Source organism: Micromys minutus (genome assembly GCF_963924665.1).
Source record: "Micromys minutus genome assembly, chromosome: 5".
NCBI lineage: Eukaryota > Metazoa > Chordata > Mammalia > Rodentia > Muridae > Micromys > Micromys minutus.
In genome coordinates, this window is record NC_137974.1 from 52,420,012 (window position 1) to 52,447,491 (window position 27,480).

Genomic DNA, 27,480 nt, shown 5'->3' on the forward strand with positions numbered 1-27,480 from the left:
GAGGTTCTATTTGTCAATTCTTGGTCTTAGAGCCTAAGCCATTGGTGAGGTGGAATCTCAGGTTTGTTTTAATTTTCATTTTCCTGATGACAAAGGATATTGAACATTTATTTATGTGCTTCTCTGCCATTTAGTATTTCACAGTTGAGAATGTTTTGTTTAGCTCTCTAGCCAATTTTAGTAGGGTTATTTAATTCTCTGGAATCTATCTTGTAGAGTTCTTTGTATATATTGGATATTAGCCTTCTATCAGATGCAGGATTGGTAAAGGTTTTTTTTCAAATCTCTTGGTTGCCATTTTGTCCTACATGGAACAGGGAAAAAATTTCTGAACAGAACCCCAACGACTTGTGCTCTAAGATCAACAATCAACAAATGGGACCTCAGGAAATTGCAAATCTTCTGTAAGGAAAATAATACTGTCAATAGGAAAAGGAGACTTAAGTTAGGCTGATAATATTTCTTTCAATCAAGTAAAAGAAAGCACCTTGTCACGTTACAAGAACAACTTTAAAACACAGAAAACCAGGCAGCACAAGTGGATATTCTACAAAGGGTCCATGGGGTGTTCTTCCTCACAGCTCAGTGTCACACTCTACCCAAGGCCTTTATTTTCTTCAGTTTTCTAGGAAAAGTCAAATATATTTGAGATGTCAGCCTTTATTCTCTTTCAGAAGAGTAGCATCTGACTCTTACATCTAACAATGCATCTCAACATGTAAACAGAATGGTCATAACTTGATGTGTTATGGTATAAAACTAGAGAAAGCAGAAGGTCTGATGGGACACTTTTAGATGAGATACACAGTTTAAAGAAATGGACACCATACGAAGAAGCAAGAAACACAGACAAGATAGAGGAGCAGCATGAATACACAGTGTGTGTAAGAGCCAGATATTCAGACACTCTACAAGCCGGGCACCAGAGAATCTTGACACCATTGCACTGCAGCTGTGGCTGAGGTGAGAGACCTGTTTTGGAAGGATGCTGTCTGTGGTTTTCATTTCCTAGTCTGACATTTAATCTCTAAAATTTGCTTAGATACCTCCAGTCTATAATGGAGAAGATGACAGAAGCTCACATCACAGGCTTTTTCATGGTTAAGAGATATAACTCATGCAAAACACCCAGAAGCACATGGCATTGTACTCAACAAACGGAAGGCTGCTGCTTCAAAGACACTGAGGTTCTGTTGAGCTAAGAATCATGTGGACTTAAATTATGCTTTATTGCTGAAAACACACAGAATATTGATCCATTGTTCTGATAAGTAGAAAATATACCAGTTACATCATTTTTGGGACTAATGTCTTGTCTATTTTATTTATAATGTATGGCATTTTTATCACACACACACATACACACACACACACACAGAAGGCATAAAGAGGTTTTCTGTAATTAATGTGCTTTGTGGCTCCTCAACAACCTATGGTGCAAGTTGTGTGTTGTTATATTTTTATGTTCTGATCTTCAGAAGTAGCTATAGGTAATTTTATTTAATCTTGTACAAGGTACATTAATTTTTTAAGAATTAGAAGAGCAAAAGGATTCAATTCTCAATGTAAATACTAAATGGTGGTGATTAAGAATGTTGAGATTAAAAACATAAGCAAAGTTAGGTATGTGTTGGAGAAGCAGATCAGTTACTTAATCTAGATTTGTCAAAACTGAAAGGCAATATATTGTTTGGTATTCTGTTCTATGTGTACATATTTTTTAAAAATATGTACCAGTCCCCTGATACACCCCATCTCTCTCATGGAAATTGTGACCTTTGTGGAGTTTTCTCTGACATCAATTTTCTCTTCTCCCTGCAGACCGGAGCATTTCATGATGTCATCTTCCCCTGCTTTCTGTTAGCACACCAGGACATATGGCTCCTGGCCTTTGTGTTCTTTCTGTGGATGGAAAGTTTTGTGAGGTCTCTCTCACTTCTTCCCTTGAGAGCCTTAGCCATTTTTCTAAAGGTAGAAAGGGATGTGTTAATGTTCCGTGTAGGCAGTCATGGGTAATAGAAGAGCTTTTCAGAACCACAGATTGAACTCTAGCAACTTCTTGATGCTTCAGTTTCCAGGAATAGAACTCCAGTTACTCTCCTATTGACTTTGCAAGAGAGTTTATATAGGTCAGATCTACACTGCTGAGAAATTAAAGATGTTACTACTTTCATTTTTATTATGAGGGTCTATATCTACATTTGATTTCTTTGACATCATTAAAATTATTAGATAAACTAGGCATACCAAATCACCTGTTAACCATTTCACTAGTTAGCACTTGACTTCCATTTTCAGTCACAGACACCAGCTATTTGCCTAAAGATCCATATGTTGCAACTTCAGTGACCTTTTAAAGAGGTAATACTGGCAGAGAAATGGTAATTTAATCTCCATCCTGGCACACAAAGGCTAGTTACACAATGTAATCCAAGTGAAGCATGTTGTTTAATCAGAAGTCTAAATCTGGGTCAAACTTTGAAAAGTAGTCCTGAATGGTGGAGCACCCAGAGCTCATATCCCTTTGAAGCCCACATGCTTGCTCTCCCTGTTACATGTTTGTGCATCTCTCTAGCCATGTCCACGTATGGGTGATCATGTGTAGCATGGAGCCTGTTATTATTTAAAACCATAGAGATATCTGAAGACAAAGTGGGAAGTGGAGAGTCCAGAGAAATAAGAAAGAATTCCATTTGGAAGAAATGCAAATGAAAAATGAGGTCCAGGAAAGTGAGTTGGCTATGAAGAAAATATCTATTGGCTGTAAAGCAAAAGTATGGGGACGTAAATGGAAGGAAAATCTCCAGGCACTGCAGACACTCATCACTAACTGGCGAACTCAGTCTCTGTGAGGTCAACCATCCTTTTTTTCAAGACTATTCCATCCCATCAGAGGCTCCAAGGACTCTCTATCCCACCTTACTTTTGTAATTAACCTCCAACACTGAACAAAGTCACGACAAGTCTCTGACTCACAGTATTCTTTTGAGTTGCTGTGATTAAAATTACTTTGATAAAAGCAACTTAAGGGAAAAAGGGTCTCTTTGGCTCAGAATTAAAGGCTGTAATCCATGATCATGGGCAAGGCAAGGTGCCAGGCCCTTAAAGCAGTTAGTGGCATTATATTCACTGTGAAGAGCAGAAGGCAATACATTAATGAGCGCATGCTGGTGATCGACTCTTTCAGTCCAGGGCTCAGTCCATAAAATGATGAAATTGTAGTCAGGGTGGCTTCTCCCACTTAACACAATCAGAAAAAATTTCTGGGAGCAGTGGCTCTCAAACTGTGGGTGGTGACCCCACTCATGCAGGGTCTTGTATCAGATATCATGCATATCATATATTTACATAATGATTCCTAATAGTGGTAAAATCACAGTTATGAAGTAGCAATGAAATAATTTTATGGCTCAGGTCACCACAGCATGAAGAACTTAATTAAGCATTTGCAGAATTAGGAAGGCTGAAAACTACTGCCTTAGAGGCACTGCTATAGCTCAACTTAATCTAGACTATTGTTCCTTCAGACTGCTGTTCCCAGGTGATTCTACATTGTGTCAAGCTGACAATGAAAACTAACCACCATGCATTCTATGCTGTGAACATTTTTACTCCATGTGCTAAGTATGCTACAGCACCTTTGAGACAGTTCTGACAATCAAAATGTTCATTGTGATGAAGGGAACCTCCAGGGACCCTTTGTGAATAATTACATCAGAGGTTTGGAGACACCATAGCCACAGGAACCAACAGAAATCTTTCTACCTCATTTGCCTAAATCTTGCTCCACTGAGTTTGAAACAAATGTGTTGTTTATGTTGCCATGCCTGTTCCTCCAAAAGCTACAGCCTGACTTTGGGAAACAAAATATCATTCAGAGTATCATTCAGAATTTCTAATGGATAACACTTGACAACTGTCAGCTTCAAACCATTCCTGCCATGGTCATCTTTGCAAAATCCCATTAGGCTACTTCCCATATGAGGGAGTTCTCCTTTGAGAATTCCACAATCCTGTAGATTGTCAAAGTCTTCCTTGGGGCTTTGTCTCAGGTAATGGTGGTATCCTCTTTCTTCATTTTGAGTGGTGGAGTTTGTTACTGTTTTTGTTTTGGGCTTTGGCAGCAATTTTTCTTTCAGGACAAGAGTAATTCCTTAATACTCCATTCTGACATCTGCTTCCTAACCAATTTACAACAACAGCAACTCCATTTGCATTTCTTTCAGTTACTCCTGAAGTGGTTCCTTTAACCAGAAGAAATAAAACTACCTTTAGTGTTTTCTCTGTCTTGTCTGCACACCCTAGATAGTGTTGACCTCAAATCATGTTCTTTACCACACTGTGTAAAAAGGCAGGGAGATGAATGCTCAATATCCTATATCCTATAGCAGGAACTCTTTACAATCATAGACAAAAATAATACAACTGAAATAAATGAAGCTAGGGCAGTGAGAACAAGTCTTACAGAATACTATGTCATCCTCAAAGTGTGATGTAACCCTTGATGTCATGAAGTCTGAAAAGCAATGACTGCTATAAGAGACCTTTGAAAGACTGAACTCACTAATTTTCCATTGTGGTGTGGGAGACGGGGTTTATAGGTCTTACCTTTCTATAAAGACATACAGTCAGTAACAATTGCTGGACAGGCAGAGTGGGACTCAGGAAATTGACCTTTATCTGAATATATAAAAATTAGCACTTGCTGGGAGAAAAGACATCCTTTCTTCAATATGTAGCCACTTAAAAGTTTCCACACTTTTGTAAAAATAACCTCTCAACCATGTTTCTATAAGTAACCCTAACTTACCAGACTCAACTTGGGTAGAATTATTTCCTTTGTTTATTGTTGGTGTTATTTCTGGGGTGACCAAACATTTGCTCATGTGAAAAGTCCATCTAATAGCAGTCTTAAGGATGAAGAAGAAGTTCACATTGCACATTTAAGGTCACCAGGACTTTGACTGCAGCAGAGGTAAAAAGTAGGTAAGATCTCTGAAAACAAATGAGTTGTGGCACCAGGCCAGGAAGACATGTGTAAAACAGCACAGATACCTCAAGAATACAATGATTTGACCTGATCATCATGCTGATTTCCTTCCCTTGCTAGACTGTTCATAACATACAGGAGAAAAAGAAAATAATAAGAGATACAACCCACACTTCTGGCTGTGGATGCTCTGATTGCTTCAGGATTGATGTGATACAGTTACTTAGGGTACAGGTCCAGTTGGTCAACAATGGCCTTTGTATTGCATCTCCTGCTGGGTGGTGCAGATGCAGGGATTACCCTGTCTTCCTGCCACCAAAGACATACTTCTATCCATATATCCCTGGTAAGTGTACTTCATACAATCCTGGATTTGTCTGTGTCTGTTTCATCATTAACACCTTCTGCCATTGGCAGCTGGTTCTCAAGGACTCTTGTGCCAAAGTAGTGGGGTGCAAGAAGTCGTGTCAAAGATATTTAACATACAAGTTCACAGGTTTAAAAATAGTTTCCTCTCTTTCAAAGGTATCGAAATGGGAACCTATGAGAAAACATGGAGTTAAATTGCTTTAGCAAAGACAGATGCAGAACATAATGGCTGACATCCTATAAAAATTTTTGAAGAAACCTAACAGGGAAAAAATGGTGAAATAATGATCTCCTATGTATTTGTGAGAGTGTGTGCATGAGGGGAGGAGGAGGAGGGAGAGACACAAATAATGGGGAGGCACAATTTTCTTTAGCACCAGGGATTTCACTAAAGTCTACCTTGATAATTAAGAATAAAATAGTTAAAGCACATTTTTCTTTTTATAAATTATAGGGCAAATGATATTGAAATGTGAGGAAGCTGTGGAGAAGGCTTGTAGGTAGTATGGTGTGACTGGAAAGCCCAAATACAGAGGCATGAGACACACTTTTCAGCTCCCAGAGAGACTCACACGGAATAGTTCTTATTGCTGAGATTTAAGTCTTGTGCTGGACTCTAGGGAATAACTTCTAATGATAAATCATTGCTGTGATACAGTTCTCATACCCAGATCCATACTCTCTCAAAATACTGTAAATTCTCTTATGGGAAATGATCATATTTAAGGAACATTTGTTCTCTCATATATCAGCCTCATCAGTAAAGAAAGTGACTTACTACAGCAATCATTCTCTTATTGGTTGTTCTGGGCTGTAGAGACCTTACTAGGAAGCCCTAGGAACACTGAAAACAGACTCCCAGCTGCCTTGGCTCCGTAGGTACTACCATTTAAAACTAAAATTCTCAGTGGGGGGAAAAAGACCACTTATTTAAGGAATAACAAACTTTCTAAAACAAATCAAGAAAATTAGATTTTGAAATGTATCATGGAGAAAAAAAGTCATCGTAGCTGAAACAAGAGATTTATAATGCTATGAGTTAAATCCTTGCTGTAAAGTTATCTACAAAAAGTCACTCTATCAAATAAAAATAACATTTAAAAGGTTACATTAAAAATAAAATGCAAGACTTCTACGAATATGTAATGTAAAATTTAGATTCGCTTGACGATATTCTGTAAACTTCTCTGTAGGTAGGGGGGTCATAACTGTACTTCCATGTAAATGAATATGTCTGAATTAGTGTGCATGAAGAAATGTGCTTATGGTTTAAGAGTGTGGTAACAATGCACACAGGTTAAATTGAGAGCATCAACAGGAGTGAGTCACATTTTATACTTAACCAAAACCAATTCAGTATTTAACCAATTATTGTTTAGCTGAACTGAAGACTCAAAGAAAATAGAATTACACAAAAATAATTTCATTTAGTATGTAACTTAAACAGAATATTTTGCCAGTTCAGCCAGGTTTGGTGGCATACCTGTGACCCCAGCACTTGGGACCTTGAAGCAGGAGGACCAGGAGTTCAAGATCAGGCTAGTTGGTGAGAGCCTGTCTCAAATAATATAGTAACTACCAGGCCATCACTTGTTTCTCTAAGTCACTGCATATACTAATTACCGAGCATCACATGATATCAGTTGAGATCTCCATCAATGAATACACTTGGCTTAATCATTTTTTAAACCTAGTTGCATTAGGTTTTGGGTGGTGGTGGTATATTTGTATTGTTGTGCACAAACATTTTTGTATGAAGCTCATTGAATCTTTTCCCTTAAAATGGGTGTGGCACTCTGACACTTTCTGTGCCACCTGCTATCCTATAATCTCGTGAATCATAGGATCTTGATATGACATGCTTGCTGATTGTTTGGAACAGTTTCCTGAATCATTCCCCAGGCTGTCACAAAGAGTCTCCACCTTTTCCAAATTACACTGCATCAGCCACAGAACAGTCTTGCTAACTGTAAGCCTAGACAAGAACACTTTAAAAATCAATAAAATTAGCCTGCACTAAAGCATAATTTTATGGGTAGATGATAAAATTAGAAATACTGCTCTCCTTCTGCATGTCAGGCTCCAAAGTGTCAACCTTGAGTGAATTCCATTTCAGTCTTGAAAGATTGCTAAAAACAAGCCAGTAATCCCTGACCATGGCCAGCAGGTTGTTGGTACAGACTGCCAGAAATTTGGGCATTGACTTCAAAACAAGTTATGCAGAGCGTCAGAGGAATCAAGTCTAGGTGTCGGATCAACAAAAAGAGCACCAGGAGTCCCGAACATAAACCTGATGATCAGTAAACCCTTTTGTATACTTAATTGTCTTATGCCAATGACATTACTAAAGGCTTTATCTTACACGTTGTAGTTTGGACATAGCACTCATATATTTAAACACAGGAAGTTAAGAAGCCAGGCAGAAAGTCTGAATTTTAAATGCACACGCTTTAAAACACATTGATAGATTGTTGGTATTCTTTCTTCCACAGGTACCAATCCCAGGTTCACAGAGGGTTTTCAAAGGTGAGCTATAAGTCATACCTGAATATTAAGAGGTACTAAAAGCTTCATGAAACTAGATGAGCAAAGATTGGTACATTTGTCTTTTCCATCTCAAGTGGCTGGATGACCCACTTTATGTGTCTCCTCATAGTATTACGAGTAAGGTGTAGACAAGCAAAGCATCATGGGACTTATCTTAGAGCTTCATGGGCTCTGAAGTTTCTGAGAAATTAGACTTGAGTTTTGTCTGCATTTTCTAACTAATCTCAGCAGAAAAAGCAAAGCAAAGAAACAGATTTTCTCTCAAAAACTTTAGGTCCAAATAAAGGTCATGTCAGCAGGAGATTTTGGCAATAGTTTTCTTAGAGCTGAAAACTATGACACACATTTTAATTGTCATCCTTTTTGAAACTTTTTGGGGGAGAAAAGTGCAAAGAGGTTTGCCGTAGTGGCACACGTGACAGGAAAGACAGAACTGAAGAAGTTCTGAATATTGTATGCCAGTTGCCTTGCTAGTTCCAGTGACAGAATTACCTTTTCCATCACAGGTCTATGCACCATGTCCAAGTTTGTTAACATTTCACACTGGGGAAGGACTGCTCTAGAATTTCTTCATTCATACAAATATTTCCATAATTAGGATGGCAAGGAAGTTCTTTCTAAGTTCAAGCGTAAGGAGGAGATCACCAACCTCAAGCAACATTTATGCACACATTTGTGATGGGGACACATCAGAAGCAATGAAAAGATGGCGGGACAGCTCTCTTCATGTTTCTCTCTCTCTTCTGATTTCAGATTAAATTCTTCATGTTCTATGTTACTTAAAAGAGCACCATCTCTGATTCTGCTGTCTTAGGGTCACACTGCACTTTTCTGCTCAATCCCCAGCCCAGTATGGTGGTTTCAGCCGCCTGTTTATTCAGCCTCTCTCTGAGATTAGGTTAGTGACTGCTGGTCATGACCCTGTTCTCTGGTCTTCAGGGCTCACATACTACCTTTCATCTCTACCCACTTGCCACTGCTTAAGAATTAGAAATTCATCGGCATAGTTGGATCCCAGATTTCTTCCAGAAATCAGTCAGATACAGACACAGAGCATCACCATCTGGGCAATGCTGGCTTCTTCAGCAAGTTCCCCTGATGGGAAGTAACGCTCTCCACCTCTCTCAGAACACAGTTCCTCAATGTACCATTTAATCCCAGTCTTCTTTGATGTGAGGACCAGTGTCACTTTCTCTGCCAGGTCTTAGATGTTGTCACTGCAGCTATTAATTGACTCTACACTAAAGCAAAGGAACCTTTGCAACAATCCCTCTCGCCCTCCGTGATGTCTTTACCTCTCATCCTCAAATCAAACCAGCCTTCTGAGGCTCCACTCAGGTGTCTTCCTTAGAGTGAATTGGTATTACCTCACCATTTTCTGATCTTTAAGGAAGCCTTTACACATAAAATAGATACCCAAACAGATATTTTTGTCTTGTTATTTGCATGTCTAACTCCACCCCTTTTTTGGTGCTGAGCATGGCAGGCATCCTCTCTAAGACTCGCTATATACCTAGCCAAGACACGTTTTTCTTTTTATTTGAAAAAAAAATAGTGTGTGCACATTTCTGAGGTTTTAATTTTTCAATTTTTAATATTGTTTACTATTAATAGCACCATATTCGCCTGAGACAGGCAACAGATACGTACTTCAAAAATTATGGAAAATCTTGTAGGGTGTAAATTCAAGAATCTTACCCTGCCCTACACACACACACACACACACACACACACACACACACACACACACACAAACACTCACTCACTCATACATACACACTCACTCACATACATTCTGTTTTTCTCTGTAATTACTCTCTCAGAAACAGAACCTGCACTATGTAAAATTGTCACACATTTCATAATGGTCACTGTGGTGTGTGCAGAACCTAGACAAAAAGATTTTACAGAAATCACTCAGAGGCTCTCATGTCATGACACTAGCACCATTTATGTTCCTGGTAACTGGCAATTTTGGCTTGAAGGACTAGAAATTTGATGCCATAAGTTTAAATGATTTCCCCACAAGAATCACTCCAAGTGTCAATAAATTCCAGAATTTATTCCATTATTTATATAACTTCTTTCTTATATTTCAGAAAAAGACAACAAAAGTTATAACAAAATTTGTGTTATAGTATTTGGAAATAAACTGATACCACTGCTCTAAATATATCATGAGCTTAGAGGATATATATATGTATGTATATATATATATATATATATATATATATATATATATATATATATATATATATGTTAGCCCATCCGATATAAAAACTAGCAAATTTTGGGGGTGCACACATGTGCACGTGCATAGGTATGTTTGCATTGGTCTACAAAGAGAGGGAAAACATTCACACACAGTAATGAGAAGCAGGAAGTTTGTCACCTGCTGGTGCCAACACGAGCCACAAAAATGGATGGATGGATGGATGGACAGCTATTCACAAGTGAATGTCTATGGCATTAGGTTTTCACACCTATGGAAGAAACACTGAAGAAAAAAATTGAAATTCTACACACTTTGTAACCTGGCATAAAACTTGGAAACTCACCGTTGTACCTGAAGGGAGGGGGAAGGGTGGCTGTCACACCAGCCTGGGAGTTACAAAGAAACTCTCAGCTCTATTGAGAAAGTTTAATAATTTAGCCTTGAGACTTGTATGCATATTGTCTGAGACAAAAAAATTGAAGCTAAAAACTATTACTTGATCCTAGGTCAGGTAATCGTCTAGTTGCCCTTGGCAGAAAGAAAGCTGAAGCACACAGGCAGATTCAGTGTATTTTCTTTTGCATGCTAGGGTGCACAGAATTTTCACTAAAAGAATTCCTATTCAAGATGAGCTGAGTATAAAATGAAAACAGACTGTAAAATAATCCACCTTTCTCAAGCATCATTACACAGTGAATTGTAAGTAAAACAAGAAAAAAACAGGGAACTATTAAAATGTCTTCTTTAAAGTTTCAAAATCAATTCAGGAATTTCATCTAATGGAATGCTGGAAACTTTAAAAAGCAGACTATATTCTATGGAACATAAAGAGATATGAAAATCTGCCAAATAGAATCTATATACTTGATTTTTAAAAGTTACTATGAGGATCTTCAATGTGTGCGTAACAGGATGCCATTCAAACATTATGGTTGTTTAGATGTTTTCCCATTGCTTTCCAGATGGGGGCGCTGTTTGATGAGGTTACGGTGCTTTCTGGAGGAAGTGCTTCACTGGCCTTGGTCTTTGAGATTAGAGGCCTCTCCCTACTCTTAATTTTGTGCCTGCATCTGAAGATGTGAGCTCTTAGTTCTGTTTCTGCCTCCATGCATGCTGGATACTACCATGCTTCTTGCGACAAGGAACTCCTATACCTTTGAATTCATAAGTAAGCTCAAATATGCTCTTTCTTGTTTAACTTGCTTTTGTCCTGGTATTTTATCACAACAGATCAGTAACTAATATGATACATAAAAGCTTGAACTAAAAACTAAAAAGTGTCTCAACACCTATTGAAGAATGAGGGCCATACAAACAAGTTCTCTGATACTGATGAACAGAGTAGAATAACATATCATCAAAGCTATATTACCTGAATAATAGTTCCTAAAGATTTATTTGCCCAAAATAGATACCATTAACTGGACTATCTAGGAAAGGAGAGAAAGTGAATTATCCCAGTGTCTAAATTTATCAAAAGAATCAGAATTAATCATAACAATACACGAAAGGTGTTCATCTCACTTACGAGGAAAAGAAAATTCAAACACAGATGTACTATTTATTATCCCTGGAATTTTATATCTGGAAAAGCACTGGTGAAACCCACAAGATCTGGGGAAGGGATAGACCTCACACTATGGGCTATTATAGGGGGAATTAGCAATAGATGTGAGCCGAACAGACACACAGCATGCCCTCCTGTGCATCATCTAATACCTATGTAAGCTTTGTATGTGTAAAGAAACTTGTACTTACTGCTTATTGAACTGATCATTATCTGTGTAATAATAGCACAAAAACCTGATGTTATCTCAGTGGAGGGAGAATAAATCCACCAAGAAAAGTTATTGTACAATAGAATTTTATCAGTTAACCATAAATACATAACATTTATATTCATGTAATATAAACTAAGGACAAATATGAGAGAGGAAGAAAAAGCCTAAAAGAGTACACAGTACAGAATGCCCACCATCAGGAGGTACAGCCTTTATGATCGGAGAGAAGTTATCTAATCAATGCATGTTTGTTTTCCTATGTATAGGAAGGGATTGATGATATTTGGCTCATAGAACTGTTTTACAACCAAATGAATTGACTCACAAGTGACACCCAGAACAGTTCTTGATGTTAGTACTTGGTGCTAAGGAAGGATTGCATATCTCAATTATAATGTATAATAGTAATAAATACTATTATTACCACAAAAACATTTTACATTTGTGATCATTTACATAGCACAGGTATGACAAATAGTAGCACACATTGGTTTCATAATATACATTTTTTCTTTTAGACATAGCATACAAAACTTTTACACTAATTTTACAAGAGTGAGAAGGAAGAGGAGGAAAGGAGGGCTGAACTTAGGTAGATAGGCTGGACAGCAAGCAAATTTACCAAATGAGCCACCTTCACAGATCTTTTATTTATCACTGATATTGTGGCCACCTAGTTATATAGAAACAAATTCTTGAACCAGTATTAGACCTTTCATTTCAAGGTACTTTTTAAGAATGAAATTTTATGATAGAAAGGGGAAAAAATCAAAGCTTTAGAATACCTCATATCTAAGACCCTCTGACATCAACAGCCACAGATCTACGACTCAAGCTTGCTCTATGAGAAGGAATGACTTAAATGGAGACAACCCAGCTTCATAAGGTTATTGAGTACACAGCTAAAAGAAGTCCTTGGAATGAAGGGCTACCTTGTGCAGAATTTCAACCACTGGGCAAGGTGGAATGCTATCCAAATGCCATATTCAGAAGCAATTAGGAGGTATATATTGTTTCTGACTATCCTTTAGAGATGGAAACAGAAAGTCTGGAACATTTGGGTCACTAGTGACCTTGATGTCCAGAATTGTTTTCTCTCAGCTTAAGAAGTAATGCTATTTCTCAGAGTTACATGCAAGGTGAAGCTGCAGGTTGTACACCTATGCCTTACATACATGAAAGCTTGCCAGTATGACTAACTCTACAGGCCAGACTCCATGAGAGCAGATTTCCTGTCAACAAAATACACGTCAACCTCAAGGTGTCAATTGTTCTGCACAGCTAAGAGCTTTAGACTCAGACAGTTTTCTTAAAGGTCAAATCTTTACATTAAAAACAATCTGAGAAGTCAACTATTTCTAGAATGGTCTTATTTTGTGTGCTTCTAAGGATCACATGAAAGAATATGATAAAATTGACCAGCGATTTTTCACTTCATGGAAAGTTCTATTTATATGTGGGTAAATAAATTTGTTGTGATAGATGGTCTTCAGCTCACAGTCACCTTTTCCAAAAGTGCTTATGGCCCCAACCAATCTCAGACTCACCGAGCATTAACTAAGTATCAAATTTTCAACGATAATATGGTTTGGTGGAATGTCTAAGGCCATACATCTACTTAGTTGTCAGGAGTTGGCAGAATGATGCCAGTCTCCAGTGAAAGAATTGTCCCACAATTTCCTATTTTCCTAAGAAACATATGACTATCTCTGTATATTTATTTTTCATTTTTGAAGTTAAAAAATAATGAAATCATTTTAACTTTCCCTTTCCTCCTACCAACTGTGCCTATGTACATTCCCTTGCTTTCTTTCAGATGCAAGGTCTCTTTTTCTTTGCCATTACTCGTGTGCTTGGGTGTATATGCACGTGTGTGTGTGTGTGTGTGTGTGTGTATTACTGAATATAAAAGTAAAATTTGCTTATCCATATAATGTTACTTGTATGTATATGTTTTCAGGGCTGAACACTTGGCATTAGTTAAGCAATTGGAGGAGATTTTTTCTGTGGAAGACTATTTTACCCACTCTGAGCATCATACATGATTGTGGGGGTCGGTAAATGGGTGGCCTGGAGACGATTCAGTGGGTAAAGACTTTTGTAGCCAAGCCTGATGATCTGATTTTCTATCATGGATCCACATGGTTGATGGAGAGATTCTCTTGACAATTGTCTGACAACATATGTACCACAACTAACTAACTAACCAAATATGTAATTTTTTCCTTAAAATTAATTGGAATTTTCTGGATTATCAAGCATCAGCAACAAAAATAACAATAAAATAATGTTGGTATTTAAACAGTTGTCTGTAAATTTCTTAGTACTTAATTAAATAACTTCCTCAAGAAAACAGATAAGACAAATAAAATTTACTAATATTTATAAATAAATTGCTTATCTTTTAAAACTTCAATGAATTAATTAAAGTTTATGAAGCACACTAGGCATGTGTCACTTGTGATTTCTATGAAATAACACTGAAAAGCTCAACTTTTTATTTATTCAAGATTATAATAAAATCAATGAAAAGTGAATTTCACTCAGAGAAGCACAAAAATCTAAAATGGTTAGAAATAAACAAGAAATGTATGCAACTTGTGTGAAGAAAGATGTATAATTTTACTTACTTATAGGAGTATATTTTAAATAAATAGAGACTAAATATCGCAACTTTCTCCCAAAAATATTTCAGTGCTACAAAAGAAATATTTTCAACCTTGTTTCCAAAATAAACTCCCACTAAAATCTCATTTGGATTTTGATGGAAGTAGTATTGATTTAAGTAAAAAGGCAGATTGAATGGATCCCACTCGGCTTACTCCACCAGGCTTTAAACAGCACAGCGATTAAAATGCTAAAATAATAGTGCAAATAGACTCTTGATGGGAGGCTGAAGCCTAATAATGTTATAAATCATAACTAAATATAATTTAAATGCCACATTTAATTAATGAGACTGAATAAACTATTCCAAAAATGATATTAAGAAACTAGGGAAGGAGGCATATGAAAATTAATTAATTAATTAACCAGTTAGATCTGAACTTCGAATCAGCTAAATCTGACTCACTCAAACCAAGGTTTTGTTTTAAGCACAGCTTACCTTTGTAAGGGCCACTGTCAAATTAGCATTTTCTGTGTGACACGGGTCACTTTTGAGAGCAATCATCGGTGATCCTAGTAGTCAAAGCACTGAGGAAAACAGCATAGAGTAGAAGGGAAGGGGCCGAAAGTTGTAACATGTCCAGGGATTGACATCGTAGGTGTATCAAGAATACACTAAAAGGAGACTCTTGCAAGCCTGAGTCTGGGGCAGCATGTACAGACCTTTAAGATCCAAGAGCATCTCTGAAGACTGAAAAGGTATCTCTTGGGGGAGACCTCTGGATTTAAGAGATATGGACTGTACCAAACAAAAGATGGACCCATATTTGGGCCATTTACCCTAACAGGAAAGACAAAAGAGGGGCATTTCCTGGTTGGGCATTGATTGTGGTCAATCCTTAACTAAGCCACCAGCACTAGCCGTGGTCTCAGGCAAAGGAGAAAGCATGATTTTTAAAATTACCCACAGCACATGAGACCAAGCAAGACAGCAACATCGTTCAGACACAACAGGGCAGAGGTGCATATGAGATCAGACATGCAGCATTCACAGGACCAGCCGGTGCAGACTCTAACCACAAAGTATGCTGGCACTTAGAAGGGAATGTGAATACAGAGCCTTACCCCTAACCCAGAAACCACTTGCTATTGATTCCTTTCTGCACGTCAGTGTAACTGAGCACGTCAACCACACTCCCTGCCAGGCTTCATGCCCGGGAATAGTTGGCAAGCAGGGAACAGACTCCAGACTCTGGGCTTTTTGTGCTCATTTTAGGGGGTATTTTTTATTTGCTTGTTTTAAATGTTGTTTTTCTGTTTTCTAGGATGCTACTTTCTTTGAGAAGGGGAGAGAGAGAGAGAGAGAGAGAGAGAGAGAGAGAGAGAGAGAGAGAGAGAGAGAGAGAGAGAGAGAGAGAGAGAGAGGGAGAGAGAGAAACCTAAGTGATTAGGTGGTTAGATAGGGAGGTTGGGAAGATAAGAAAGAAATTTGGGGAGGTGAAAGATATGATCAAAATGTATTTTTCCTTTTCACTAAAATATTTTTCACTCAAAATATAGCATATAAAATAAAATATTTTTTTTTAAAAGATTAAGAGGTCAGAGGCAAATACTCAAATGTGGCAGGAACCAGGTTATGGTGTTACAATGCAGATAATGGAACAAAACTAGAAAAGAAAATAGCTTCATAATGACTCCTATGAACACTTAACACAGCTGTAGTTACTGTAAGGACTACCAGATTTCATAGAAGGAACAATCCAACCCTTTCTTACGTGCGATTGAACACTGAGGAAATCCAGAAGTGTTCAGAACAAGCACACTAGTCAACAGCAGAGTCCAGTGTCAGACACCCTCTGCCTACTGGCAGCCCGTCACAGCAGTACACTCTTAATTAATAAATATGCTGTTTATTAAACATACTAGTAATGAGATACGAAAAATATAGAAATGGAATAATTTAATTCTAATCACCGAACAAAGACGGATTTGAGAAATTAATATAAATAGAATGACCTTATAGGGAGGTGCTTGTTGCCTTTCTTGAACAGACTAGATTTGATGGAGCTTAGACAAGTGTTGGAGGTATAAAGTGCATCTATATTTGTCTATTAACACACACACACACACACAAATACACATACACACACAAACACACACACAAACACACACACATACACATACACACACAAACACACATACAAACACACACACAAACACACACACACATACACAAACACACAAACACACATCTGTACTTATATACTTTTGTGTATATTGTTAATATAGCTGTTAGTATAATTGTGTTAATCATAACACAGTTCTGTACTATAATCTCATGGATTCTGTGGGAAGCTGTTTCCAAGTTGCTCCTCTTATGTAACGTCTCCAGTTAGGAATTGTTTATTGTTTCTATTTCATAGATGAGGATAATCTTTCTCTAGTACAGATTTACTATGAAATGATATGTGTGGTATTCTATAGTATAAAGAGATGAAAATTATTGGTTTTCTTTCCTATTAAAACACTAAGTTTAATAACATTTCTTATAATATGTTGTTTGTTTTTCTCCCTCAAGCTAATAGGCTGTTCAATTGTCAGCAGAAACTATTAACATTTACTTAAATATGATTGTAGCTCCTTCTTCAGAGTTTTTTAGATTTTATTATACCGTCAAGTTCTCCAGGACTGCTTCTCTGACAGTTGATGCTTTGTGTCTGTGAGTTTGTGTCCTAAACTGTGACCTCCTGCATGTACTTTGTGGCAAAGAATAGTCCGTGTATACTATTCTCTGGGTGTGACTTTACCCTATTCTCCCCACAGCCCTGTGACCTGGAATCCTGTAAGCTGTTTGACTACTACCTGACAGATAGAGGCTCTTCCAGGAAGGACTGAGCCATGTCATTAAAAGGTCTTTTTCTTTCTTCATTATCTAAAAATGCCTAATAAGTTTTAAACACAAATTCGGATTGCAGCAATGTTGGATGGACATTTTAATTTTCTTCATTTTTCCAATATATCTATGAGTAAAATGCAGTGATATACTGGAGTCTGGGTTTTAAAAACAAAATATTTAATTTCTATGGCAAAAGAATAAAACCTTAGACCCAAAGATGGAAATATTTTTTGTTTTGTTGACGCTGTCTTCCAAAGCTGAATAGGGACCTAGAGACTTTGTTCAGATCCAGTTGCTGGTTTTCATTTTCCACAACTGACAGCAATATGAATGGTTTCTGATAAACAGCTGCATGTTACTGCTTTAGTGGTGATGGCTGTCATGTTCTAGTGGACCTCCGCCATGTATTAGGAACAAAGACGTTAGAAAAGGCCAAGGCAGAGGAAGAAGACAGGACGTTCTGTGTCGCTCCAGATTAAAGCCCTCTATTTCCTGCTGCAAATGACTCCCAAGCTCGAGACTTCCACAGCCTTGCTACTCAGAGTACCAGAGAGATTCACTGGAAGCAAACAGGTTTCCCCGGAGCTCGGTGCAAAGGAAGGGGCTGGGCTGTACCGCAGACCCAGTGACTTCTGTTTTGAGGTCTATGGCGGCTCCAGTGAGAATTTAAACTTAAAGGCACTATTTTTAAAAGGGTTAGAAGCTAGGAGCGGTGACATAGACACACAGTTTCAGGGGTTAAAGCAGAATGATTCCGAGTTTGAAGGCAGCCAAGGCTACTTAGTATTCCACAGTTCCAGAAAAGCAAACCCACAGAGAGGAAGCCAGGTAATCCCCAGGGCTCCTCAGAAGTGCTCCCTTCAACCTCCAGGAGCCCTGTTTGTATGTTCTTCCTGCCCTTCTTTTAAGATTTCTTCTTAGTGTTTTAAATCATGTGTCTGTGTGCGTCTGTGTAAGGTTATGTGTAACGCACGCATGCTCCCACAGAGGCCAGAAGATGGCTCATGATACGCTGGAGCTGGAATTACGGGATGCTGGGAGTCTGGGAGTCACTCAGTTTTGGTGCGGGGAGCTCAATGTGGTTCCTTGACAAGAACAGTGTTTGTATTACTTTTCTATTGCTGTGATAAAACTCAGCAGCCAAGACAATTTATAGAAAAGTTTATTTGGGGCTTCCAGTTCCAAAGCAATAGAAGTCCCGACCGCAAGGCTGCAGGCGTGAAGCAGGAGTAGCAGCCAAGAATTAACCTCATTCGGAAATAGGAAGCAGAGGACATTTAGGATAGCAAAAGGCTTTTGAAACTTTAAAGCCTACCCCTCCCAACAAGTCCAGACCTCATAATCCTTCCCAAATAGTTATACCTGCTTGATATCAAGTATTAACAGGCCCAAGACTTATGGAGGACATCTCATTCAAATCATTGCAAGCAGTAAGTGATGCGACTCAATAAACTCTCCAGACACAGTGACAACTTTTCCCAGCCACGCCCTTCTGTATCTTATGGGTTCCCCACAATGTAAACCTTACGGGAAAACCATATCTTGAAGAGTTATAATAGTTTCTGTGAAACCTATCAGGTAAGCCAGGCACTGGTAACATATGTCTTTAATATTAGCCCTTGGGAGGCATAGGCAGGCAGATCTCTGTGAATCTGAGGTCACCATGGTATGCACTGGGAGTTCCCAGACAGCTAAGGATACACAGGAAAACTCTGCCTTTAAAAAACAAAACCTAAAAAAAGGAAAGAAAAAAAAAAGAAAAAGAAAGATAAAAGAAAAAAAACTATAGAAATAGAAAAAAAAACAAGCCTTATAAAACAGAGTGCTAATAAATCCTGTATGCTTGAGAAGAATTTGATTCACTTACTGAAGTAATCAGCTTACCATACACAGGCCTGGTTAGTTTTCCCTCCCTTACAAGAGGCTTAAACATACTTAGCAGCTAGTAACTAGAGATAGAGACCCTCAGTCTATAAGATTTATGATGCTTTATCAAATGAAGTTCAAGAGGCTTAGCACTTAGCTTACCAATGAAATATTCTAAGTGACATATGAATATTTTTCTTCCAATCTAGATTCTCCTGGTGTGTGTGTGTGTGTGTGTGTGTGTGTGTGTTTGAGAGAGAGAGAGAGAGAGAGAGAGAGAGAGAGAGAGAGGAGGGGGGTGGGAGAGAGAGAGAGAGGGAGGGAGAGTGGGAGGGGGAGACAGAAAGACAGAGAGACAGTGACATAGAGGGAGGGATGAAGGGAGGGAGAGAGAGAGACAGAGAGAAAGACACACACACACACACTCACACACACACACACAGACAGAGAGAGATTTAGTATATCTACAAAGATAAGCCTACTCCAACCTAAGAGTTAAGAGACAAACTACCACTTCTGCTGAAGTGCCTCATATCCTTTTATAGATTACTTCTTTCAGATTCAGCATGTTATGATCTTAAGTTGAGAAATTTAAGAAAGAACAAGAAGCACTATTTAAGTACAGAATGGAAATACTGACCCAGTGAGTTTAACTAAGGGAATATTATGCTTGAGATAGGAGTGAAGATTGTTATAGCAAGCAAGAGCATTACCTAGTCCTCACAGTCCAGCCAATACCACTTGCCCTGATGATATCTGTGAGAGCCTTATGATTCGTAGAGAGGTTTAATTAAGTGTTTTCATCAACTTTACTACAGTTCTTAAGTATTTTAAATCTTAAGTATGAGATTTAAATGATAGATATTTGTCCATTTTGCCTTCTTTGTAATTTTTGGCTGTCTCACTAATATATTACTTGGTGGAAAAATTTCTCTATTGCATGTGTAATAGAATATAAGGCAAGGAGTCTTTACTGGCTATTTTAACTGTGAACATGCTATAACCCAGAATTAACTGCTGAGACAGTCTTAATTAGGAATAATTATTTTGATCAAACTAGTCTGTGGGCATGTTTGTGGGGGACTGTCCTGATGGTTAATTGATGTAAGAAGACCCAGCCCATTACAGGTGGCACTATTTCTGTGTTACTGAGTAGTATGGGGATGTGGAGCTAATAGCAAGCAAGTGCACATTCGTTTCTCTCATTTCTTGACTATATTTGTGATATGACTAGCGGCTTGAGTTAGTGTCTTGACTTCTCAATGATGAACAATAAATTGAGTAACCACTTCTCATCCCAAAGTTGGTTTTCATCAAGAAGATTTTTTTTTTAAGGAAAAGAAATGAAACAAAATTGAGTCTCTCTGTGTCTTGGTTGTCTGTAGATATTAGATATCTGATGGTGTGTGACTAATATGTGGTCATTACATATTCACCCTTCAGGGACCGTGAAGCAGGGGTGAAGGGAGGCACTGTGAGTTAACAGGGCATGATCTCCTTTTTGATTTCCTAATTCAGAATATGGGTGAAGAACAAGGTTCACTTTCTCACTAGGGTTGGAGACTGCTGTTGATTTTCTCCTACACTGTTCCTTGGGGGTAGGGAGGTCAGAGAGTTTGAAGATGGCCTCCATTCCTGGTTAGAGCACAGGTGGCGACTATAGAAGCCCGGAGCAGGAGTGTGCACTGCATCAGAGGCATGTAAAGCAGCCTCATGGAGAAGCTATAGAGCCACATCTGCTAGAGATGAGAAAACTAGAATTAGTCAGGAAGCTCCATAATGGGCGTCACTTTGGGCAAAACCACAGTCTTACAAATCTTTGACGTGGATTCAAACCTAAATGATGGCAGCTTGAAACTGATCCTTCTTAATTAAGATCCCAATGGAGCTCTTTAAAAACCCATTCAGTGTCATTAAGTGAACTTTACAGCTGCCATTAATTGAATTCTACAAGTGATAATAATTACAACAAAATGCACATCTATGAACTGAGAAGTCTTACACCGACATTTTTTCAGCTCTGAGGGTGAAATCCAGTGCCCGTTGCATAATTGGTAAGTTCTCCATTACTGCATGATATTCCAAGACCCGGTCACATACTTTGCTTGTATTGAAGATTCTCATAGAAAACAATACAGCCTCTACAAGAGGCCAATCAAAACATTTCTTTGCAGCCTAAGGAACATTCAACTTTTAAAATGTACTCTCAAATTCACTTTTGATAAGTTTCCTTCTTATAATATTAAGTGTTACCCTTTATCCACATTCTGTAAAACTGTCACATCTTAACAGGAGTGAACTTTGTTAACATTGAGAATAAAATCTCATATAGGGGACTTGTTGAACTAAGGCAAATAGCAACATGTTGAAATTACTTTCTAAATAAACTTCCTGTGCAAAATGACATTCATTGATCTTTATTCTAAGGGTAGTTATGATAGTATTAAAATGGCAGCTGTAGTGACAGCATGTATTGACAGTGACTTGGTGCTAGCTACAAGGCTACTGGCCTTTACTTTTTCTATATCTCACCTTTGCATGTGTGCTATGTATGTATGTATGTATGAGGGCTTTTATGTGCATGTATGTGAGTGTGGATCCACAAATGACATCCTCACCTGTTCGTCATCATCTTGCCTCTATGTGATGATCAAAACTCAGGATCCCTGAACTGCACACAAAACACCAAAATAGCTCCCAATCTTCTTCTCATATGTTTGTATGTTTGATAACTTAATACTGGCAATCCCAAAGAGACTTGCAGCGCTATCTTCATTTTACAGTCATTAGAGAGGAAGCAAAATTAATTGTTTCTTCAAGTATCCCGCTGTTCTGTGTTAAAGGACATCAGCTTATTTTTTTTTAATAAGGCTTATCAGCCTTTCCAATCAGCTCTACCTTAGCAATAAGCACAAGCTGTAGAGGTCATATGAATAGCTTACGATTCCTTTCTGTGACATCCAATATATCAATTTTTGTAGACAGAATGAAGCACACAATGGAAATCTAAAAATGTTATTTTTAGACAATGAGCAAATCTACAACCAGCCTGTTTGTTCTCTCTTTCTTAGCCGATTTCCAGTCAGACCGTCCTTATAATTTTCCTGATATTCAAGACTACAGAAAGGCTTCTAGAGAAGTATGGAAGTCTAGGTTTCTGGACCATGAAAACCACACAGTAACCTAATTACCATTCAATTTTGCCAAAAACTATATTCTAAAGAGAAGCCACAGTAGAAGAAAAGCTAATATTTTTCATATAGGGCTTTCATAACCTACAGTTTAATTCTCTTCATTCTATTAAAAATAAATGTAGGTCCTCCTTAGTATATTATTTCATAAATGGCCAGACAAACCTCAACATTGCCTAAATTATACATTCAAATACATGAAAATATGAACTGAAATAGAGTACCAGGGAAATCATTTTCAACCACTTTCTGATTTCATAAACCAATAAACACAATATATCCATTCTAAAAATAGACAACTTATAAAAACTTAGCATTGTCCAGGCTTAAAAATAAACTTCGGTTTGCTTAGAAACAAAACATCAAAGCACTTTAGCTGCCGGTTGAACCTGCCAAGGACAAAAGAAGAGTCATTGAAAAATTGACAATGATTAGAAAGAGATTTGTCATTCAGACAGATAAACCTGCTCTATAACTTAGCCACAAAAGTAAAGAACAATGTGTTCTCTAGCAGGATTTTATTTATGTGATATATTTTTGAGTAATGGTAATTGGAACAAAAACAAACAAAATATACCACTACTTAAAAGATTACAGAGTAAAAATGAAGTAACAGGTAGAAAAGCTCTGTTTAACATGCAGCCAAATCTCTGCTGACATATGATTTAATAAGTGTACAAATTATACAAGTAATTTTAGAGGAAGGGAAAGTCCTTGTCCAGACCTTGCCAAACATATTTACTGGCATAATGAGCGTACCTCCTTCCTAATCACATCCCGAGGGCCATTTGTACAGGATATCTAATTCTCCAAAAGGAATTACTTTCACCTTATCTGAGTTAAAAAAAAAAAAAAGTAGTGATTCTGTAACAAGCAAAACCTGCAGATACATCTTCAACCTAGCTGATATTGGGTGGCTAAAGCAGATGGTCAATGGACAATAACCTGTGATAAGAACATATATTCCATATATTCTTAGGAAGCATACAATTCTGAGTACATGTTTTCATGAGAACCATATATCCCTATATCATGGAATTCAGAAAAAGACTCTTTTAGTTGTTTAGTGAGGTTCTTATGTTGTAGACAAGGGAACTGTGGTACTGACTGCTGAACTTAAATCAGTGCAAAACTAACAGTTGCTTAGGAGGGCAGGAGAGGTTTACAGATGGGACCTCCAAGCCTTCCTGCCACTGTGGTGTACCAATCTGCCGGTCCCTGGCTGAGACCAGGCTTACAACATCTGTGCTACAATGAACTCTAACACTAGGGCCGAGGTCAGCAACTCCTGTACACTTCAGGTTGCTGGCTCCCTCTGTTTTAGGAACAAAAGTGTTCTTCATATTTTAGGGGAGGACCGAAATCTAGCTTGCAAGTCTGTAGCACAACTACCATGGGAGAAGCAGAACCGAAAGGATTCCTTATCCAAGGTGATCTGAGAGTGGGGGAAAGCTGGATTTTTTCCAGCTAGACTCTCAGATGACAATATTAACAAATTAATATCGGTGTATAGGTCTGGGGTCTGAAGGATATCAGGCCAGGCATAAGGTAGAATCAAATGCTGACCACAGAGAGAATTTTTATATAGACTGAAAACAGGGCAGACATCCAATTCTGCCACTCACTGAACCACATTGAGACAACAGTGGAGCACCTGGGGGAAGCAAGTGGCATTAGTGACATCAGACTTGATTCTCCCACCTATCTCTTTCCTTCGCCACCTTTCCCCAGGTGAATCTCATTTTTTTTTTTTTTTAAATCTAGGAACACCTTTGCCTTCCACTCTATAGTGTGATTTATGTCCTTCCTTCGTTTCTGAGAATCTAGAACCGTAGCCAGATATTTAAACCCTGTTTTGAAAAGGAAGAAACGCAAGCTCCTTTTCAGAAGAAAACCATGGCTGTAACAGATCAGATGCTTTGTGGAGCTAGATTAAAACATGGTCATATGATTTTTGGGTGTTTTTTTGTTTGTTTGTTTTGTTATTTTTAAAGAACTTGGTAAATGAGTTAACATTCCTCATCTTACTTCCTCAAAATCTCCAGCGTGTCCTTTAGAGATGTCCTGTGAAGGTGTGGTATACTCCCTGTGCTGAGCGAGGCTTGTTTGGCACAGCCCACACAGGATGTGCTGAGCACAGCTCCCTCAGCAAGGGAACACACTTGGCACTTGTCTCTCTGGGAGTGGCCTGTTACTACGCCCTCTGCAGAGGTCTGAGCTTCTTTCAAAGCATCAAGATTGACTTTTGGTGGAGACAGTAAGTGGGGGAATAGATTCTTTTGATTAGATATCAAAAGAAAAATAAAAACAGCAGCCCTCCAGTAAAGGGTGTTAGGCTAGTTCTATAGACTGGGGCTGTGCAAAGATGGTGCCTAATTTATACTCGAAAGATTCTACTTCTTTAGACTTATTTTCTATAAATTTCCCGTGTTTAACATGGGTTTAAAACTGTGTTCCTGTGCTTGGTATTTCTCATTCATTTATGCAAAGTTATGTAACATTTGAAAGAGAAATCCCAAACTTTTGTGGATTATGGAACTACTGAATGCTGTAAATATTTGTAAATGGTCCTGTCTTCTCCAACATCACTGATCCTCTGCCTATGATAGGCTCTTTTTGTAGCTTCCTTTTCTAATGGAAGGAAGGCTTATCTTTTTTTTCCCTTAGAAGACCAGCTCAGATATAAACAACTGTTTTATTGTGGTTCTACTGCTTAGTGAGGACCACAGAGCAGTTTCCCATGATTTACTGATACTAACTCTGCACTGGCAAAATGTCAAAGTACATTGCAAATTAACCAACCATTTGGCACATCCTTGCTAGATATTTTGAACAACTTAGATCTTTTTTAAAATTTCTTTGGCCTAAATGTGAACCTGATAAATGTTGCTAACAATGCAAATCTCTTGAAGAAGACATTCATCACTTATATTTTAAATTGAAGAAAAGAGAAAAAACATTAGCAAGAAAGAATGTATTTATAAGATTGTGTGGAAGACAAAGTAGATTGAAAGGAATATGAGAATATAGTATGGAATAGGAAAGTATTAGAGTATTAAAAATGTACTGAATATGCATTATATACACAGACAAAAATAAACTATGTAACATCATATAACAGAAATTTAATACATAAATGAATAGAATAATACATACACAAAGACAACTTTCATGTCCCCCAAAATCTACACAACATTCCATTTTAACTAATAGTGGAAAATGTGACAGAAGCCCTTACCGACTTCCCACTTGAGAAGGCTGTTGTCCTCCCTCTCCATTTTTCCAATGACATACCAGATACATGCCATCCAGTGTGCAAGAAGAGCAAACATAGACATGAGCAGGGTGAGGACGATTGTGCTGTGCTGAGAATAACGGTCCAGCTTCTGCAGGAGGCGCAAGAGACGCAGCAGCCGAACAGTCTTCAGAAGATGTACAAGGGACACCTGTGGGACAGAACAGCACAGTTTGGAAGACACATCCACAGCACAGCATTTTCTGTAACATATGCCCAATGTGGAAAGTCTCTGGGAGGAAGAATGATGGCTTAAGATGCAGATGTGTTTTGGCTCCTCAGACACTATATCAAGAGGTGAAATAACGAAGTGATGTATATTTTAAAAGTTATAGAGGTTATTTTTCTTGAAAAACTTAACTTTATTAACTACAATTGACTCTATTTTCTACCTGACTATATACAAATTTGTATATATTGCTGTGCAGCTAAGACACACTGAGTGCTAGATTTCTTTGTCATCTTGGACAAATTTTGTGTCAATTTTGTTTTCCCTCTACAGATAATAAATTTGGGTTATAACAGTAATCCATAAATATTGAATAAAACATAGAAAGCCAAAATAAAGCTCATTTCAATTTAAGATTTTGTGGTGTTCATTTTCTGAGGCTAGGTTTTAATGGATCCCACACAGACCTGGAAAGACCCATAAGCCTGAGTAAGTACCAGGGGCACCTGCTGTGTCAATTGCTAACCTAGCTGTCTTCTACCACTGTCATTGAACAGAGAAAACATTGAAGGTAGAAATTCCAAGCCCGAGCTCCTCTCTAGAGTGTTATAAAGTCAAAATGAAATGGACTTGTGAGTTTTCCTGCATCTCCTATGCCCTTTGTTTTCCAATAGTTAAATATATTTAACTTATAAATAGTTAAATTATAGTCTTTGAACTCAAGACCGTTGTCTTGAGTTCATGCATTGAGTGGAATACCGTTGGTGAACATGGTCAGAATTAATGTTAAAGAGGGGTACAGCTAACACATGCGCTCTGACCACATTCACAGAATTTAGAGAACATTAAGTAGAAAACAGAGTATCAACTCACATAGAAAGGGAGTTTGGTAGGCAATTTAATTTCTTGGAGAGAACTATAAGTAAAGAAGGTGATTATACCCTCCGCTGGACAGAATATAACCATACATGAGGTCAGTCTCCACAAGGGGGTTGCCTACAATCAGCAGGTCAGTGGATTATAATTCTCTCCTCAGCTACCCATCTTCCCTTATCTCTCATACATATAGAGCATTATGTAGCATTTGAACGATGAACAAATGATACAAAATTGAATGAACAAAAAAGAATGAATGGAGAGATTATTAAGGTACAGGATACTCAAATCTCAGCATACAAACAGATATTCAAAAATTGTGCTTAATTCTAGCCTTGTAAATTATTCTGCACTTAAATAAAATAGTCTTTTCTTAACCTTTTTCTCCCTTCATCTTACTTCTTCCCCTTATCTTCACTCTCCTATCTTTCCTTTCCCTTCCTTTCACTCCCCTTGCTCTCTTCTCATCCCCTCTCCTTCCTTCTGTTTCCTCCTTTCTTCCTGCCTGCCTGCCTGGGCACATGTGTGGACATTAGAGGGTAACTCTTAGTAGTAGGTTCTCTCGACTACATGGAAACCTGAGATGTGACTCACGGCATCAGGCTGAGCAGCACACACTTTTATCTACTGAGTCATTTCACAGATCCTAATAGAAGAGATTCTTAAAGGTACCAAGAA

At 38.0% G+C, this 27,480-nt stretch overlaps 1 protein-coding gene across 1 annotated transcript in view; it reads right to left on the minus strand.

Annotated features, from left to right (window-relative positions):
- KCNH8 (potassium voltage-gated channel subfamily H member 8) overlaps nucleotides 1-27,480 on the minus strand; it is a gene marked incomplete at both ends in the record, with an annotated part of 386,577 nt that overhangs the window by 88,600 nt on the left and 270,497 nt on the right. The window contains one exon of the mRNA XM_080917518.1: nucleotides 25,701-25,908. Within this exon, the coding sequence (XP_080773644.1) occupies nucleotides 25,701-25,908 (208 nt within the window). The remainder of the gene's footprint in view (nucleotides 1-25,700; nucleotides 25,909-27,480) is intronic.